This window comes from Papaver somniferum, chromosome 3 (assembly GCF_003573695.1).
Source record: "Papaver somniferum cultivar HN1 chromosome 3, ASM357369v1, whole genome shotgun sequence".
Classification (NCBI taxonomy): domain Eukaryota; kingdom Viridiplantae; phylum Streptophyta; class Magnoliopsida; order Ranunculales; family Papaveraceae; genus Papaver; species Papaver somniferum.
Genome location: NC_039360.1, coordinates 126,401,684 through 126,422,567, shown reverse-complemented (window position 1 = coordinate 126,422,567; position 20,884 = coordinate 126,401,684). Strand labels below are relative to the sequence as shown.

The 20,884-nt window shown below is 36.5% G+C and overlaps 1 protein-coding gene across 3 annotated transcripts; it reads left to right on the top strand.

Moving 5' to 3' along the window:
* The first annotated feature begins 17,582 nt into the window (after positions 1-17,582).
* Positions 17,583-20,408, top strand: LOC113357307 (protein NETWORKED 4B-like). Of its 3 annotated transcripts, XM_026600676.1 has the most exons (5): positions 17,583-17,707; positions 17,803-17,938; positions 18,136-18,242; positions 18,335-18,416; positions 18,525-20,408. In XM_026600676.1, the coding sequence occupies exons 3-5, from the start codon at positions 18,148-18,150 to the stop codon at positions 20,082-20,084; spliced, it is 1,737 nt and encodes a 578-aa protein (XP_026456461.1). In that variant the 5' UTR covers positions 17,583-17,707; positions 17,803-17,938; positions 18,136-18,147; the 3' UTR covers positions 20,085-20,408. The 3 variants fall into 3 exon arrangements, with proteins under 3 accessions (XP_026456461.1, XP_026456462.1, XP_026456459.1); XM_026600677.1 differs by having other exon boundaries at positions 17,632-17,921; XM_026600674.1 differs by having other exon boundaries at positions 17,632-17,938.
* The last annotated feature ends 476 nt before the right edge of the window (positions 20,409-20,884 follow it).

The following is a 20,884-nucleotide window of genomic DNA, read 5'->3' as shown; positions in this document are numbered from 1 at the left end:
AATTCAAGCAAGAAGAGAAAGATAAGTTTTGTGTTTAATAATTTGATTGAGTAATAGATAGCTCTTACAAGACTTAATCTAGCCTTTATATAGGCTTGAAGAATAACTAAACTAGGAAACAGAAAACTAAAAGGAAATCTAAAATAATCCTAAAAATAAGAAAGACTGAAACTAGGAAACCATGGAAGCCAAACCTCTAAGCGGAATCTTCTGGAATTGTAGTATGCCCTGCATCAGTCACCCCTTCTAGAGTAAAGCTCGTCCCCGAGTTGTCCAAACAAACCAGAAGTTCATTGTCACCATGAAACGTAAAAAATCTCTTGAACATTAAATGTGTTGGAGATATTCCAATCATTTGGTAGATCAATAACATAAGCATTATCATTGATCTTCTTTAAAACCTTGAAAGGACCATATTTCTTCATCTTGGTTTTATTATAAGTACCCACTGGAAATCTCTCTTTTCTTAGATGTATCATCACGAGCTCCCCTTCCTTGAAGGTTTTAAACCTCTTGTGTTTATCAACATCCTCTTTATATTTAGAATTGGACTTCTCCAGTTTAGATTTTACTTCATTATGTAATTCAGTTGCTTTGTCTACAAAAGAGTCGGCTGCAGTGTTTGTACTCTGTGTGGTGGTTAAGGCTACCAAATCAAGAGTATGATTAGGTACTTTAGAGTACACAATCTCAAATGGAGTTTTCCCAGTAGAATGATTCACAGAAGTGTTGAAAGAGAATTCCATATGTGGCAATACACATCCCAATGCTTACTATTATCCAGGCACTTAGCTCTAATCAAATTCCCAAGTGATCTATTAACAACCTCAGTCTGTCCATCAGTTTGCGGATGTGAAGTTGTGCTGAATTGTAAAACTGTGCCTAAGCGCATCCATAAACTTTTCCATAAATAACTCAAAAATTTTGTATCTCTGTCAGAAGTGATAGACTTTGGAACCCCATGCAATCTTACTACTTCTTTAAAGAACAAAGAAGCAACATTAGAAGCGTCAGTTGATTTCTTACAAGCTACGAAGTGAGCCATTTTAGAGTAACGATCAACTATGACCATAACAGAATCATTACCTCTAGCAGTACGAGGTAAACCAAGTATAAAATCCATACTTATATCAACCCAAGGTGCATCAGGAACTGGTAAAGGAGTATATAACCCGGTATTTTGAATTGTACCCTTTGCTCTCTGACAGACCATGCATTTTTGTACGAACTTTTGTACATCACGTTTCAAAGATGGCCAGAAATATCTTTCTTCAATCAGGGCAATGGTTTTATCTCTCCCAAAATGACCACCAAGACCACTGCCATGTAATTCTCGCATAATATGTAAACGTAAAGACCCTTGAGGAATACATAATCGATTCCCTTTAAAAAGAAAACCTTATTGTATAAGAAAATCATCAACCCCATGAGTTTGAGAACTGCATTGATCCAATAGTTTGCTAAAATCTTCATCTTCTGGATAAATGTCTTTGATATAGTCAAATGCATAACTCTCATTACGAATTGTTGTTAATAGATGACTTCTTCTACTTAAGGCATCAACAACTTGATTCAATTTGCCACTTTTATGTCTCACGGAGAAAGTGTATTTGTTGAGTGTGGAAAGCCATCGATCATGCATTCTGTTAACTTTAACAGAAGTATTCAAAAACTTCAAAGCATGGTTGTCAGTGTTGACAACAAATTCCCTATGTATAATATAAGTATGCCACTGCTTAAGAGATTGAACAAGAGCCAATAACTCTAATTCATATGTAGACCATTTCTTTTGTGCATCCGAATTCTTCTCACTGTAATATGCAATTGGATGACCCTCCTTTGATAATACTGCACCAATACCAACAACAGATGCATCACAATCTATTTCAAAAGGCTTGTTGAAATTCGGAAGTGCAAGAATTGGTGCCGTACAAAGCTTTTCTTTAAGAAGAATAAAGCTTTTATCCATTGCTTCCGTCCACTCAAACTTCTCCTTCTTGAGACAGTCAGTCAAAGGTGCAGAAATAGAGCTAAAGTTCTTCACAAATCTATGATAGAAAGAAGCCAAACCATGAAAACTACGAACATCACGAATAGAAGTAGGAACTGGCCAATCTTCAATTGCTTGAACTTTATAAGGATCGACATGAATACCATCAGTAGAAATCACATATCCCAAAAATGTTACTGAAGAAGCCATGAAGGTACACTTCTTCAAATTAACATATAAAGAGTTGTCAGCAAGAACTTGAAACACTTGTGAAAGATGTTGGAGGTGTTCTGGCTCACTGCGACTAAAAATTAGTATGTCATCAAAATAGACAATAACAAATTTACTGAGAAATGGTTGGAGAACCTGATTCATAAGTCACATAAAAGTACTAGGTGCATTAGATAACCTAAATGGCATGACCAGCCATTCACATAAACCTTCACGTGTCTTGAATGTTGTTTTCCACGCATCTCCACCTCGAATGCGTATTTGGTGGTAACCACTGCGTAAATCCAACTTAGTAAAAATAATAGAGCCCGACAGTAAATAAATCATATCATCAATACGCGGGATCGGAAATCTATAAGGAATGGTGATGCGATTTAATGCTCTGCAATCGATACACATCCTCCATCCATTGTCTTTTTTACTAACCAAGAAGGCAGGACTGGCACAAGGACTGTTGCTAGGTCGTATCAAACCATTTGTAAGCAAATCATTTACCTGTCCCTGTAATATCTCATGCTCAGCAGGACTCAAGCGATAGTGTGCTTGGTTTGGTAAAGAGGCTCCAGGAATAAAATCGATGCAGTGTTGAATATTCCGTAAAGGAGGTAATGCAGTTGGTAGTTCATCTGGAAATAAAACATTATATTGAAATAATAAGGGCTTCACCTTTGCAGGCAACTCAATCATAGGCTTAGAATCTTCATGGGAATGTAAAGAATGTTGTGGGTGCAAAGAACGAATAACAGTGGCTACGACAGCATCAGTCTGCGCACAAGAGTTTGAAGTGGAATTGGATGGACTAAGAACCTTGGTTTTCCCATTATGAACAAAAGTGTAAGTATTCTCGAATCCATTGTGAACCGCGTGAAGATCGTATTGCCAAGGTCTGCCAAGAAGATGATGGGTTGCCGTCATATAATGACATCACATAGAACTGTGTCTTCATAACCCTCAAAAGAGAATGACACATAACACTGAAGAGTAATCTTCTGTGTGCTAGAGGCATTAACCCATCCTACAGTGTAAGGTTCTGGATGAGAAGTTACTGGTAGTTCAAGCTTCTTAACTACGTGATCAGCAATATAATTATCCACACTGCCACTATCAATTATCATCTTGCAGATTTTACCCCCAATATAACATCTGGATTTAAAATACTGTGTCTCTGAGACTTGCATTGTTGAGTAAGAAATAATGGACGAATCATCCCAACAAACTCATCGTCATCACCAGGTGAGTCTTCATCTTCGAACTCATTAAGCGCACCAGTGACTTCATTAATGAACTGAGGTTCACCAATCAAAGCATTGAATTTCCGACAATCACTAGAAGTGTGCCCCGATTGCTGGCATTTATTGCACTTATCTCCACGAAATTTTGCATAAGTATTAGTTCTCTGTTGCGGTGGAAATTGTTGTTGCCTGTTATGAAACCGATTCCCTGTAGTAGGAGGAGTTGGTTGCAGAGAGTGAGACTGCTGACCCGGCTGAAGATCAACTGGATTGGCTAAGATAGGTGTAGCCAGAGGTGGAGTATAAGGCACAATATGGCTAGGTTGTCGATGTGAATGGCTAACATCATCATATAGGAGGCCTGGGAATAGTCAAAACAGTATCTGGAGAAAAGTTTTGAGATGAATTGGTACCCCTGGAATTATTTTGATAACGCCCTTGTCTGGATGGATAAGTCCTAGAAGAACGAAGAAGGCGATTTTCTATCTTAATAGCTTGCTGCACAGCTTCGACCATAGTAAAAACTGAATGAGTCATACCATTTTGTATTAATCTATTCAGCCCTCAATGAATCTTGCAACTAACTGTTCTTCAGATTCTTTGAGTTGATTTCGTGCCACCAAATTATAAAAATCTGACACATATTCTTCAACAGTGCGTGCCCCCTGCTGAATGTTTTGCAATTTGATGAAAAGTTGCTGCATAAAGTCTCTAGGTAAGAACTTATCCCTGATCAAAGTTTTCATACGTTTCCAAGTACGTATTTTCGGTTTGTTAGCGTTTCTACGATCATCACAGATCTTATCCCACCAGGCTGCAGCTCCTCCTTTGAGCTTGTAAGTCACAAGTTTGACCTTAGAATCTTCAGGGACTTCCATAATTCAAAAAAGCTTCTACCTCAAAGAACCAATCAGTTAGTTCTTCAATACGAAAATTTCCAGAGAAGTTGGGAATATCAGCTTTTAGCTTATATTCGGTAAAGAACTGTAAGGGTTGTGACCAGTTTTTAAACGTCGTTCTTCAATCCAATTCTTCTCTAGATCGTTCTCACGTTCATCTTCATCATCACTGTCGAGTGTAGGAGAAACTAGCTTCTTCTTTGAATGACCTATGAACCCTTCATACGGTTTCTTAATGTTTAAAGTACGCAATACATCTTTAGGTACTTCATCATTCTGTAAAAACTGAAGTGTATCGTTTTTAGTTTTTTCTTCTAAGTCTACAAGCTCAGGCATATCCAAATATATATTTATGTGTTTTGCAACCTTGAAAAGCTGATTCTGCATTGCTTCAAGCTTGTTATCTCTTAACCCTAATTTTTCCTCCATGGACTTCTCAAGAGTTTCCAGTAATGTTTTTTGCCAAAATCTCGGTATGAGATTTGATGAGAGCTTCGATTGCTGCTAGAGTAACTGGTTGAGCAGTCATATTTTTTTTTTTTGTGTACTTAAAAGGAATGAAAAGGTGTTGCGGAAGCGAAGTAAAGGATCAAGTGATAGGATGAAAAACCTAAAACTAAGTGGGTGATACCAACTAATGTGGAACAAGGTAAAAGAAAGCAATACTAGATTGCTATAAGCAAGAAGAGAAGAGAATTCAATCAAGAAGAGAAAGATAAGTTTTGTGTTTAATAATTTGATTGAGTAATAGATAGCTCTTACAAGACTTAATCTAGCCTTTATATAGGCTTGAGGAATAACTAAACTAGGAAACAGAAAACTAAAAGGAAATCTAAAATAATCCTAAAAATAAGAAAGACTGAAACTAGGAAACCATGGAAGACAAACCTCTAAGCGGAATCTTCTGGAATTGTAGTATGCCCTGCATCAATCACACATTACTTTGGTGGCTTGAATGTTTATAAGACCCTGTTGTTGATTCTGGAAGTTATGTATCTTAACAGACTATCGCCATTCATTTCTTTGATTCAGATATTTTTAGTAATATCAATGCGATCTTTATGTCCTCAACGTTCAACATACTTGATGTGTTTAGTGTTGTCTCGCTAAAAACCTTGTAGAGTAACAAAACCCTTTGGGAAAAACTATTCTCGATCGAAGGGAAAAAGAGTACAACACAACTTCAATTTCGAAGTAAAATATGTCGACATCATATCCTTGGATCCTCCCCCTGATTACTTTCAGAGTTGTACCAGACAGTTTCTTTAGTCGTGTACTTTTCGAAACTGAATATCGGTAATAACCTAGAAAATAGTCTACCATATCTCCCCCATAATTACTTTCGTTGGTGAAGAGACTATTGTTCCTTCATAATCAACAACTTTTGGATTGCACTTAAATTAGCATTCTTTTTTATGTCTTTGCAGGGATCAAACAAACTCATGTCAATGGTTACTTTAAGTATATGATTACGTTCTTTATACCATTCCAATGACGTTGCGTTGGCGCTGAGCTATATCTAGCTAACAAGTTCACTGTGGATGTAACATTTGGTCGAGTACATTATGTTAAGTACAATAATGCATCTATTGTACTTAGATAAGGGAAATTCATCTCCCGACACATCTTCGTCATCTTCCTTTAGACGATTTGGTCATTTACTTACATCTGAACCTCGACTAACCATTGGAGTGCTAGAAGGATGCATGTCCTTGTTAAATTTCCTGAAAACTTTATACACATGCAAACTGGTGGAATAATATACCACGAGCTCAGTATTCGGTCGAGCTTTCCCCAGATTTTTCATCTCAAATTCGGAATTCAAATATATTTTAAGGTCTCTTATTACATCAAGATTACCCTTCATGTCTGTATCATCGACATAGATTGCTACAATTCCAAATCAAGAACTTTCTTGTGAATACGCAAGGAAAAATAACTTACTTTTCTATCCCCTCCAAATAAAATATCTACTTAGACGGGTATTCCACTTCCGCCTAATTGCTTCAATCTATAAGTGAGCGTTCTATCTAATTGTAAACGCACTCTGTGGTTTAGAGTCATTTGATTTGGGAAACAAAAGTCTATCAAGTACTTTTGTAAATATCTTATATCTCTTGATTCTTTCAGAGATACGTAACAACCACGTACATATGCTGCATTTCAATTCCTTTTGAAATTACCAAGCTAACTAGGTAGCGGAACTCTATAACGTTCATTACAAGAGAACAATTCCAGGGCTATGTGAGAAACCTCGCGCCACAATGCGAGTCTTTGTACTTTAAGACTACTTTCTTCTCATTATGCTTTATGACAAATTAATTATTTATGTCCAATAAGCTTTACACTTGGTTGGTTAGCACTACCACACCAAACACCTGTATATTTTCCAAAGAACTAAGTTCTACCTGGATTGTGTAGGCCAAATATGCTATTTATTTGAAATTAATCAAAATAAAGCATGGTTCGATCTCATTGTGCTCTACTTATGGAGCAACTATTTATGGATTATATCATCATTGTGCACACATGATCCTTCCATTGACTCATGTGCATTCTCATAATCCGTCGGGATTTCATTATTCTCTAGAATCATTTAAAACTTCGGAGCATCCTCCATTATTGATTCATGGACATAGTCAGAGAAAATCTTATGAGATGATTTCTGATGATATAAATAAGTTGTTCCTTACTCACCTACTTCCTTTCTAGGTGAGGATTGATCGAACCAGGTGGTCTCTCCAACTTACTTTATGGATCCACGTCCTCAACCACACTTCCACTGAGTGTAGTTGTAACACCTTAGTCTATGGTGTATATCCCGTATTGAGGATTTGTAACTTTCCAGGTAGGTTTGCAGCTGGTATGTGTGATCTCATCACTTTAGCAACATCAGTGTACATTCTGAAAATCAAATATTCTTTATCACTTCACATTTACATTTGTGGAGTACAAGAATAAATATGAGACAGAGTGGGAACACACCACGATAATTCATGTCGTTCTCTTGGAAAATACTTTTTCATATCTCCCCCTAACGACGGGAAGAATGTCTCATTAAAGTGATAACCTGCAAATCTAACAGTTTGAGATCTCCTGCCAAAAGTTTTAAAATGCGGATAATTGTTGAGATTAAATATCCAGAACAAAAATTACTTAATCATTTTCATGACCCATCATAGTACGATGTGGACTCGTAATGGCACATATATAGTGCAACCAAAAATTCTTAAGGATACAAATTTCAGGCTTAAATTCAGTTACCAACTGGTACGCATAAAAGGTTGACTAATATTGGGTTATACAAAAATTAAGTAAAATGCGCGTAATATTGCATATCCCCAAAGCAATAAAAGGTAGGTTGGTACGCATAACCTATTACTTAGACACCATCTATAACCTTTGATGGTAGCCTGTGCGAGACCATTGGGTATAAGATGCTCTATATTGATCATATTAAACATGCAATATTCATCAAGTCCTTTTGATGTAAATTCTCTAGCATTAACAAGGGTGGTTAGCCTTTGTACTTTGCATTGTGTACGTAATATGTGCTAGGAGTTTTCAAGACGCAAATTTTTTGGGAATTATAACTAGTCCAAAATGTCAAAACAATCACCAGATCCATCAGTCACTTTAATGGTCCGTATTCTGCATGAATTTTTCTAAATTTCACCTTGTTTCTTTGTAATATGGAATTTTTATCATTTGCATGTTAGGATGGTCTCGATCCTGTTTTACTGAAGACTTTGTAAAAATGAGTGATATGTTTCTTACCTAAATGCATAATGGGAAGGGGGGTTGTGCATCTAGTAATTTAGAAAACACTTATTGAGAGATATGCCGTCACTTTGCATTCTGTCAATATTTTTCCCATTTTCGTTCACTCAAATAAAGTGATAGTTGTATGAGTTCTTTCAAAACAATCATCATGTCACAACCAAAGTTTCTTTATGGTTATACCCAAAGCTTGTATGAGTCAGTTTCCAACATTTCATTGTCGGGGTGAATATGGATTCAATAATCCAAATATTATAGTGAATTACATTGCACTAGAGTGACTCATTAGTTTCTCTAAAATATATTTCCTTCCAAATATATTAGAGACTATAAAAGATGCAATCAATGACATTCTCATCATTTTGATGTTCCACATGATATCCATTTGCATGGATTACTTGGGAATTTAACAAGGTGTGATTATCTCTTGGTACATCTAAAAATTTTGCGACGTCTTTGTTCTATCTTGAAGAAAAAAATTGAGCAGTGATACGCTCGATACGATAGTCAATTGTCCAGGCAAAGTTCTTGTTGCCATTAAAGTTGATGTGAAAATTGGTCGTTACAATGATACACGTATACATTACATTGTATATACCAACACCTATGACCAGGTGCATTTCCAACTCTTTTATTTATGATGGGAGCTAGAATTATATTTTAACTGATCCCATGTTCAATCGATACGTACCTATATTTTGGTGTCATTACTGCTGGGGACAAAAAGTTCGTCTCATGATACATATGTCCCTTTTCACATGCTTTATATGAGTCGGTCTAACCCTAATTACTTTTGGGTTCTTTCCATTTTCAATTTTGCTACATTTAGCTTAATTTGAGAAATTTCTTTATCTCAATAGGCCAAGAGAATCTCATTACACATGTCAACCACTTACTTTAGGTTGACTAGATTACGTAGATAGATCTCTTGTTGTCATACTTCAATATATACTGGTGCATTAATATAATGGATGAAGTAGAGAAATGGAAATTTTCTAACTCATATCATCTTTTGTGAGTTCTTCCATAAAAACTCAAATACATGTGATTTTATTTGCAATTCTTTAGAAACTACCGACTCTTTAATAGTCGAGCAGGTGGAATTACATTTCTTGGAACATTCAAATTTTTGGAAGAAAATATCGTATACGCAATAATGGTGTTCAAATACTTCTAAACCCAAATAAATGTATTTGAATCGAGTTGGTACAACCAATTGAACAGATCTTTGTTTCCCACCGTACATAGGTGCAACAAGAATAGCCTTGATCGCGCACGGCCAGAAAACCAATAACAGGATGGAACGGAACAGAGGCTGGAACCGGGCTGGAACGGGGCAGAGGATGGAACGGGACCGGGACGGTTTGGGTTGAACCGATCTGGGTTGGACCAGATGAAACATGGTTCGATTAGGACCGAGCAAGAACAGGGCAGGGGAACAGACGAGTTTCTTTGTCCTCCGTCTTCCTTTCATCTTCTCTTTCTCCTTCGTCCCGCACATGATTTCACCGTCCACGAAATAATCACCCACATCACAGAAGCACACAGATCCAATCAAAATCATATTATTATAATATAAAATAATATGATAAATCATAATCATATCATAATTACTATACCATCTTATTCCTTGTACCTATGACAAGAATTACTACAGCCGATTAATCACCCTAAAACAAACATGCTCATATTATATTATTGTAAAATTCAATCAAATCATTTATTACAGAATTCAACAAATCGATTGAACATCAGCATATAAAATCAGATCAATTGATATAGGGTGCATATACGTAGCTTCTAGAGATCAAGTTAACTTACACCACAAATTTAATATACCCAAAATTGAAATCAAAAAACAGGAAAAATTCCAAAAATGAAATAAAAAATTTGGGGAAAGGAGGAAGAAAAAAAAAATTGACCCAACTTATCTGATTTGATTCCAGCGATTTCAACATTAGCTTGATGGTAATTGCATAACTGCGTTGATCTAAATCACCCATGTAGAAGGAAAAAAAATCTACCAAAAATCCCATCTAGCTCTGCAGTATAGCATCGGGCATGATAACGTGTTGTAGTGGAAATGTAGGGAAGACAAAGAGGCAAGAGAGTTTCCATTCATCAGTCTCTTAGGGTTACATGGATATAATATATATAAAGGGGAAACACTAGGTAATTAGATGGACCGCACATCCATGGGTTGTAGGCTCTGTAACAATTAGTATATTTATTAAGATAATATAAGACTATTTAATAAAAATATATTTAGAAAAATGTAATGGGTGAAAAGAGTTTTAAAAGTTATTATGATTCTTTATTAACAAATTTATTATTTATCTAATGAAAGTATGTTTATTAAGATAATTATAAGTTATGATAAGAGATTAATAAAGTATTTATTATAAGAAATTAATGATTCAATAATGATGTGAACAACCAGAGACATGGATTTAGCTTTGCCAAGAATAAATCATGGTCGCTCTTTATCTTGCCTAAGTTGTCCAAACTATATGCTTTATAAGGGAGATTTATTTTACATTAAATCAGTAAGCATTCGTGGTGGTTATGATAGTCGGCAGGGGTGGTGGATCGGCATTGGGGTAATGGTGGTGGGAGTTGGTGAGAATGGTGGAGTGATGACGTTAATGGTGGTGGTGGTGGTAGAAGAAGTAGTGGTAGTAGGATGAGAAAGGTGTCCTAAGATTGATAAACTATCTAGTTACCCTTGGTTAATTTTTTTTTTTGTTATTTTTTTTTGATATTAGTTTTAAAATTTGTTTTTATTTTCTCTTTTATTTTATTAAAATTAAAATAAATATTAAAGGCCAGATTTTTACAGGGAGAAGATAAATCAATAGCTGTAGTTTTAAGATTTGTCGGTTCGGGCAGGAAAGAAGATGAAACTTATATAAAAAAAATTGACCATATACAAGGATACACGCGAACCAATTGTAAATTGATTTAGTTTCTTATATCTCTCTTTATTCCCTTTTTCTGCCATGATTTTTGTTTCTGCCATTTCTCCTCGACTTCATGTGATTATGCAAATAGTTCATGATAACAAGTAAAGAGAGAAGATAAGAAAACAAATGGATCAAAAATTACAAATTATTAAACTTTAAGAAAATGAATAAACATAAATCTATGTAAATTTGGAATAATTTATATCACCAAAAAGAGAAAAGTAATTCCTGAAGCTAACCGATTTTTTTAAGATTAACCTGATTGATTTTGAAGTAATTTTGTGTTTTCAGTTTTGTTACAAATTTTGTGAATGAACTTTGAAGATTTATTTTTTTCGAAGTAGGACACTACTTTGTTTTGAATAAGTGAATGAAGTGGTGTTCTACTACGCATAGGTCCATATGATTTTGAGGAATTGGTTAAAGACTAACCATTTTTGTCCTAAAGGATCGTATGAATTACAAAACATAAATTTTGTAAAGATTAACCATATTTGTACTACTTAATCTAAGAGAACATTTATCATTACTGAGGTAATATTTGTTTTTGTTAATCTAATTAAACTGGCAATTTTGAAGATATCCGGGATTAAACAACTAAATACTCTCAATAAGGCATATTTGTACTACTTAATCATGACTATTTCAAGTTCTACGTGGAATGTGAATATGAGAAACGTTTATGTGGATGTGAGTATGAGCAATGTTTGAAAATGTGATTGATTTGTGGTTTCCAGCCTTCTACCAACCGTTTTACACTGTGGTACCTATGTTGAAGCCCAATTCAAAAAATAAATAAACAAGTTGATGGCATCGAGAGGTGTTAATGAGTTTTGGTGGCATAATTTTACGATGAACAAAATAGAAAATGATCAAGTCTCGTGCTGTTACGGCACGGGTAAAGGCCTAGTGTTGTAGATAAATTAAAGTTAATAAAAAGATAAATAAAGAGAAGAATAAAGGCAGATCTTATTAATGGATACCTTATTCGTACATATATTATATATTTATTTATAGGTTTAATAGAGAGGGGGTTCATTACGTACATTAGAGTTTCTAATGCATACATGCACACTAAATAGGTGGTTACATAATAGCATGCAGACATTATACCAATATTTGTCCGCACATTCATGGATATTAAACCCTTCAACACTTCCCCTTGTGCTGTTCAAATAATAAAACTTTATACATCATGCTTCATATATAGTACTTTGAATGAAGTTCTTCAAACGTCGTTCTCTCCTTGATGACTTGTGCCGAATTCAGTTTCCTTACTGAAACTTTGACAAGGAAAAACCCTGTGGGATAAAACCTTGGTACAAATTTTCACATGTAGTACTTCACATGTTGTCTCGTACTTTACATGTAGTTCATCACATGCAATACAATATTCAAAGATCGATGAGTCTAAGTTAATTGCCTCGTTAAAACTTCGTCAGGAAAACCCAGAGGGAAAAAACCTGAACTAAAGGAAAAAAGTACAATATTAAGCAAACTCAGAACATAGTTGGACTCGAATATGTTGCCTCATTAAAACCTTGACAAGGAAAATCTAGTGGAATGAAACCTTGACGAAAGGAAAAGAGTATAACGTGATAGATGCAAGTAAAGGCGATCTATTGCAGATGATCACTTTGCTCCGTTGAGGTTGACTAGTTGCTTCGCAACTCTTAAAGCATAAAATCCTCATGGGAAAGACAATAGCCTTAGCTGGGAAATTACATTCTCGGTGTTTGTTGTTATTTCATTAAAAACTTTTCCGAGTAACAAAACCCTATGAGAAAAATCAACCTAGGTGAAGGAAAATAGTTCAATACACCATTAGATGCTCCCTTTGATGTCATACAATTTTCATTAGTCTAATGCAGTCAAAAGGAGTTTATCACACTTTACTTTGGTGACTTGAATGTTTATAAGACCATGTTGTTGATTCTGGAAGTTACGTTTTCTTAACAAACTATCGCGTTTCATTTTTTTGATTCAGATATTTTCAATAATATCAACGCGATCTTTCTGTCTTCAACGTTCAACATACTAAATGTTTTTTAGTGTTGTCTGGCTAAAAATCTTGTCGAGAAACAAAACCCTTTGGGAAAACGTATTCTCGATTGGAGGGAAAAAGAGTACAACACAACTTCAATTTCGAAGTAACGTATGTCTGAAAAGACGAGGGTACCCAAATATACCTCAATCTAAAACTTTTCCACCTATAAGTCCTTTCTCTAGAAGTGATTGTTTATGGACTGAGTCGAGACAATACAACTAATCGGTTCACACTTCGTGTGATCGTCTATGGATACGAGATCGAGATAATATGACAACAAGATAACTTGCGTGATTGACTATGGATACAAGATAGAGAAAATACAACATCGAAGTATGTTTACTTGATAATATGTTCGGACTTAACCACACACAATAGGATTGCTATCAAGTAAATAGGAATTAACGTCTGTGTATTTTACTTCTAATTATAATAAAAACAATTATAATTGCGGAAATAAAAAAGTAAAAGACACAACAATATTTTGTTAACGAGGAAACCGCAAATGCAGAAAAACCCCGAGACCTTGTCCAGAACTGAATACTCTCAGGATTAAGCCGCTATACAAAATCTAAACCAACTTCGTATAGTTGAGACCAAGCAACTAAACCTATATTTCACATAGTTCTGTCTGCATCCATGCGCCTCCAACTTGCAATAAGTCACGCACTCGGAACAATTCCTTTGGTTTGTATTCCAAACAGTAAAGGAACGACAAATCTGTTCGGTAACAACTCTTTTCAAACAAGTGATATGAGTTTGACAAAAGGCTCTTCCGTTTATCCCAATAAACTCCTTTTTCAGATCCTTAGATCTATATTTTCAACAACTACCAAAGTAATTGTTAAGACTATGCAATAAATACTTTGAATCACAAAGAAACGTATAGATGCCAATCTACTCAACTAATCAATCAAATATATCACAAATATAAACCGATTATAGTTAGATCCCCAACCAATCAAGTTTTGTGCACACCAAAGATTATGAACCCAAATCAGAAATCTTTTTCTTCGTCTTCTTCTTCTTTTTCAAATCTTCTTAGAATTTCAATAAACACCTGCACACAATTAACTTGAATCTCTTGTGATCAATCACACACAAAACGGAGTCTGTTAATAATGGATTATCACAAGACGTCTTTAGATCTACAAACATTCTAAAGATTACCGTCAAAACTTCGATCTAGTTTGAGTGAATCTTATATTAGAAGAGAAGATTCTAAGGCATAAACAAACTAGGTGCAATCAAAGTTCAACAACCATTAGTCAATCAAATCAATCAGAAACTAATAATAAACTGCAATTATCTAGTTTCCCACCAACGGTACTCATAGAGGTTCCCAATCCCAAAAAAGTCTTTGAAACGAGCGGTCGTAAGAGATTTCGCCTAATTAGGGTACTTTCCTCTCTGAATAAACGGCTCCATCAGTAACAACACAACAAGGTAGTTTTGCTGGATCTGAGGATTAGTTTGCTTGAAATGCAAACTTCAATATTTATAGACCAAGGAAGTTTGGATACCAAGGAATTCCCAAAATCGAAAAATATTCTCAAGATATGCAATATATTTCCAAATACGGTTTCCATAATTCCTGGAAATGCTTTGTACAAATATTGACCGAAATCTCCGTAGAAAATCTCCAATTAGTAAACGCATATTACAAGTTTGGACATCTGGCGGTCTTCGCCGGAGATGCCCGAACCAACACAGGCGATATTGGGTGAGCATGTCCTCTATTGGTGCTACCCCGAGCTTGTTGCGAACGAAATCATTTCTGATTTTTTCATGCCTTGTATGCCCCACATGCCCACCTCAGCATCCGCATCTCCATTGCATGAATTTCTCTGATGTGCGGGTCTCTTGTCGCCCGACATTCTGCTCCATACAACATCGCAGGTCGGATCGTCGTTTTATAAAACTTTCCTTTTAGTTTATCTGGGAACTTACGGTCATACAAGAATCTCGTCGCCAGTCTCTATTTGGCCCACCCCACCTGGGTCATGTGACGGATGTGTTCGCCAATCTCACCATCGCTCTGGATCATAGATCCCAGATAACGGAAGGATTCTTTCCTTGGTACAATTTTTCCGTCAAAAAAGACATCTCCATAATCCGGTCTGGTATCGTCGAAATCGCACCTCAGATATTCAGTCTTGGTCCTGCTGAGTCTGAAGCCTTTTGATTCCAGAGATTGTTGCCACCACTCTAGTTTCTCCTCTACCTCTTTCTTCGATTCCCCAATTAGTGCCACATCGTCTGCAAAGAGCATACACCACGGGATTTCACCTTGTATATCCTTCGTAACTTGGTCTATTACTAGCGAAAATAATCAAGGACTCAAGGTTGATCCACGGTGTAGTCCTATCTTGATAGGAAAGTCGTTGGATACTCCGTCGCACGTCCGGACACCTATGACTTCTCCCTCATACATATCCTTGATTAGGGTTATGTACTTCTGGGATACCCCTTTCTGTTGTAGTGCCCACCATATTACCTCTCGAGGATCTGTCATAAGCTTTCTCAAGGTCAATAAATACCATGTGTAGGTCACCTTTTGTTCCCGGTATCGTTCCATAAATTGTCTAACCAGAAAAATCGCTTATGTCGTGGATCTTACAGGCATAAATCCAAATTGGTTTTTCGTTACGCCAGTTTCCCGTTGAAGCCGACGATCAATAACGCGTTCCCAAAGCTTCATCGTGTGGATCATTAGCTTGATGCCCCCGTAGTTCGTACAGTTTTGGTATCCTCTTTATTCTTAAAGATCGTACCAATAACGCATCTTCGCCAATCCTCCGGCATCCGGTTTGACCTAAGGATACCATTAAATAGCTTGGTCAACCAAGAAATCCCTTCATCTCCCAGGCACTTCCACACCTCGATAGATATGGTATCAGGTCCCAACGCCTTCTCCCTCTTTGTTCCTTTTAGAGCCTCTTTGATTTCACTTTCATGGATGAGACGAATGGACTCCTCGGACGGGTCTACGGGTTCGCCACAGTCCTCCAGGTTTACAGGTGGGTTATCGCCCCATGAATTGAAGAGTTCGGCGAAATAGTCCTTCCATCGTACCTTTATCTTCGCATCTTCCACCAAAACTCGACCGTCAGCCGCCTTAACGCATTTGACCTGGATTATGTCTCGTGTTTTCTTTTTCCGCATCCGGAAAATCTTGTAGATTTCCTTCTCCCCCTCTTCCATGCCTTGGTTTTGATAGAAGTCCTCATAGACCCTTCCTTTCGCCTGTGCCACCATTTGCTTTGCATGTTTTTTGGCAGCCTTGTAATTTTGGAGGTTTTCTTCACTCTTTAGGGCCTGCGCCTTTTTTAAGAGGTTTTCTTTGCTCTCTAAGTCCTCATAGGCCCCCTTTGACACACTCTCTCTCCATCAGTTGCTAATCCTTCCTTATAACATCAAATTTGGGAGCTCGACCCCTGACCAACTCAATAAATTTCTTAAGAGCAGTAAATAAATTTTACTCTTATTCTCTTTGTAAATAAGAAATTCTCCTTGTGAATATAATGAAAGTTTCGGGTTCAAAAAAACAAAATTTTCTAGAACTCTTATTCTTTTTCTTGTATCTCAATAATTTATTTTTTTTAAAAATGTGTCTTTCTTGGTGATGATTATTTAAAATAATTTATTATTTTATTTTATATTTAAAAAAAGAAACAACTTATTAATCAGTCTTACACTAATCATTAATTAGCTTAACTTAGAAAGGGTAATTTTATTATAAATACTCCCTCCGTCCCACTATTAAGTGACCTAGTTCAAATTTGCACAATTTTTATGGTAAGCAAGAGGAAAAGTATTTTTAAGCACTTTTTATAATTATACCCTTATGGATGATAAATAGTGAAATTTCGAAATGATTAATTTCTCAGACTACATCATGGATGTTCGCAAACTTCGTACCATTAAAAAGCATTTTAAAACAGCTACGTAACGAATATAAACATGACTATCAAATTATGCATATTTCTTATATTTCTTATAATCAAATAGAAGGATAATTTTAAGAATATCTCCTTGTTTAGTGATATAGATCACTTAATGGTGAGACAAAATCTAAAAGTAACTAGGTCACTTATTAGTAGGACGGAGAGAATACGTGGATAGCAGGTGTTTTAAATTACTTCTAAATAATTATCTGGTCACATGAAAATCATAGTCCCTTCTGAAATGGAATGGTGCCTCAAAAATCGTACACACATAAACATTCCAATTCCAACGTAACATAAAAAGCCAACTTTTATTCAAGAATGAGATGGGACCATCTTCTAGGGGCTACAGCTCACTTACTGGACATTGCACGTCACGCATTTAACACTCCACAACTGCATAACTCCCCACAGATTTATTGCAGCAACAACTTATATCATATAATTGTGCTGCCATTGTGAAACATGCACCTAATTAGAAAAAATGCAACAAAGCATATCCTCACATTAAAACAGAAACAACTAAACAATAATAACTTGCACCAATCAAATGTGAATTAGCATAAAACTCACTCAGAAAAAAAAAAAGTCAAAAACTTATAACAGAGTTTAACCAAGGTTGCATTTCTTCCTGGTTGTCCAGTTTTTTTATTTTTCTTCTATCTCTGACTATTATCCTCTTCTCAGCTGATCAGTATCTTTTTTTCGTTAAGGAATAATGAATGGAATATCATACTATAATTTATCCATATAGACAGTGGAGAAGTGAAGAGAAGTACAGGCCTTTCTTCATCATTATTCATCGACTTAGGCGCCAGACAGAGGACAACAGGTAGATCTTCAGCTCAGGTACCACTCACTACTTCAAGTTGTTGTTACTGTTCTCTGTCTTTTTATGTTTGAAACCTGTTGGACTTGATAATTCTCTCTGAAAAAAAAAACAGTTTAGAAGAGAAGGATTGTAACGGTTTCGGCCGACGCCCACCGGCCATAATTGACTATATTTTCTGTTGTTATTGCATCTTTTATCTTTTTTTTGGGATCAGCAACACAACGAGATGGATGTGGTACTGAAGGGGCATGCTTCTTATTCACCGCGAAATGACAAGAGAGCTCTTTGCCTTTTTGTCATGGTCTGGATTGTTTATTCCAGGTTATAAGCATATACGGAGTAATATTTTTTTTGTTCGATTTGCACACAAATTCTTTTCCAAGTATAATTGAGTTGAACAAAAATTTGGACAGGTTTCACGCAGTGGGATCATTCTTTGACACTTATCCACATTATTCGTCGTCGTATGACTGGTCATCATGCTGGTCTACTCTGGTATGTATTACGTACTAATTCTGTCACTCAGAATCGCAAAAATGTTTGACAGGAAGGTGGTTATTGCAGTATTAATTGGGTGCTGTATTCAATGGTGTGCAAATTCAGGGGGCAATCGTCATGTCAAGCAAAACCATGAAGAGGTTAGAATCAGAAAAGACGCTTTCCTGGTGGTTTGGTGACCCCAAGACCAACAACTGGGAAACTAGTCTGGTGCTGGAGCTGCAAAACCAGATTGCAAGATTGAGGCTTGAACTTGAGAACAACAAATGTTATAAAGGAGTGACTAGTGATGCTTTGGAATTGATTTCTGATGTTTCTGACTTGGCGAGCATGGTGAAGAAGGGGATGGAAGAACAAGGGAGGGTCAGAAGCGAAAAGCACCGTATGTCAGAAGAAGAGGTTGCAAAATTGAAACTTGAACTGGATGGAACAAAATCCTCCTTAAAAGCACTTGAAGACCAGACAACACTTCTGAACGAGCAGAATAAAACGCTAGAGGAAAACATATATAAACGCGATACGGAGATAAAGGAACTGAAAGTAGCCATCTCTGATGCTAAGCTGAAATTTAGGAATGAGAAAGCTCAGCTACATAAGGTAATACTAGCTTTAGAACAGCGTCAAGGGGTACTAGAGACGAATCTGAAGAATTCGGAGTCGGAGGTACGTAAATTAGTGAAGGTGCACAGGAGACTTGAAGATGAACATAGAGAATTTCGAGTTTTGCAAAGAAACCATGTAGCAGAGATGGAGAGGCATCGTCTGTCAGAAGAAGAGGTTGCAAAATTGAAACTTGAACTGGATGCAACCAAATCTTCCTTAAAAGAAGAGGCTGCAAAATTGGAACTCGAACTGGATGCAACCAAATCTTCCTTAAAAGCATTTGAAGTCCAGACAGCACTTCTGAAAGAGCAGAACAAAACGCTAGGTGTATACATATCTAAACGCGATATGGAGATAAAGGAACTGAAAGTAGCCATCTCTAATGCTGAGTTAAAGTTTAGGAATGAGAAATCTCAGCTACAGAAGGTGATACTAGCTTTAGAAGAGGGTCAAGAGGAACTAAAGACGAAACTGAAGAATTCGGAGTCCGAGGTATGTAAATTAGTGGAGGAGTACAAGAGGGCTGAAGGTGAACATAATGAGTTTCGGGTTTTGCAAAGAGACCGTGAAGCGGAGATGCGTGGCGAGATGGAGAAACATTTGAAAGCAAAGATGGTTGAGAAAGGGAAAGAGTTAGAAGAATTGAGTAAGAACCTCGATGAACTTAAATCCAATTTCGATACATTGAGAGCGGAAAGAGACGAGCTGGACGCAAAGGTAACTTCGTTGACAACCGAGGTGGTGTCTAGAGATGAAATGATATGTCATATGGAAGAGCATTTGCACAGGTTACATAAAGAGCATGTGGATATTATATGGAGATGCGAGGGAGCCACAAAACAAGCCGAGGAGCAAAACAAAAGGTTGAGAAGAATTGAGAGGGAAGTGGAATGGCAGAGGGACATGATAGCAGAAGGTGCAGAAGAGAAGAAAGAAGCAATAAGGCAACTGTGCTTCTCCTTAGAGCATTACAGGAATCGTTATTACGAGTTCAGGAACGCGTTTATAGAGCTTACGAAACAGGCACCAGTACAAGACATTGCTTACTATTACAGGAAGTAGTAACAAACCTCATGTCTTTTGGTCTCACAACTGAGCAATGTTAGCTAAAGATGAACAAATACCGTCAGAAGCCAATGGAGCGACTCGATTGAAAATTCGGTAGACATGATCTTAAACAGGCAGGAGATTAGTTTTGCTCCAACTGAACTGAAATTTGTTTTTCGGAGGAGTTATATTAGTTTTTCGTTGTGTGGATATATTTGTTGTTAACTGTACCAGATAGTTATGCCCTTTTGTACATGCTTTGATGTAATAATCTCACAGACAGGGCTACTAACCCATTAGTGTCTTATTTATTGTTGACACTGTCTAAAATTCGGCATATCTGACTCGATCTGACAGAATTTGTATCATTGATATGGGACATATGCCGACGGGTCTCACATATTCCAAGATATGGCTAATATCTTGGATATTTGTTAGTTTTATTTTTATTGGCCTAAGCTTCTGTCTTCAGCATTTCCATAAGCTTTATGTTAGATAAGAAGTGGTCATCCAGTTCTTCTTTCATGGCATCACAATTGCCACAAAAATGCTGGTTCACAACCAGACTTTGCATTACCATCAAGGTACATGCATTCGAGAGAGATAACTTTAATCTTCCATCAAACTGGCTACAATGAAACACCTTCAATTCTATCGCATAGACAGGTTCTACATCTTCTTTGCCACTTCAAAGCCAATAACATCTTTGAATTCAGGAATTTTCGCAAAATTCCCATTACCTCTTGTAATGTACTCGCTACTGATAACACCACAAAGATATGCATTCCAAATGCGTAATATTTGCATACTTGTGA

Bases quoted from the DNA above. Each gene is read 5' to 3' on its own strand.
- LOC113357307 (XM_026600676.1), top strand. From the start codon at position 18,148: ATGGATGTGGTACTGAAGGGGCATGCTTCTTATTCACCGCGAAATGAC. The intron at 18,243-18,334 runs GTTATAAGCATA...AAATTTGGACAG, and splicing joins GTCTGGATTGTTTATTCCAG to GTTTCACGCAGTGGGATCAT. The intron at 18,417-18,524 runs GTATGTATTACG...GTGCAAATTCAG, and splicing joins CATCATGCTGGTCTACTCTG to GGGGCAATCGTCATGTCAAG.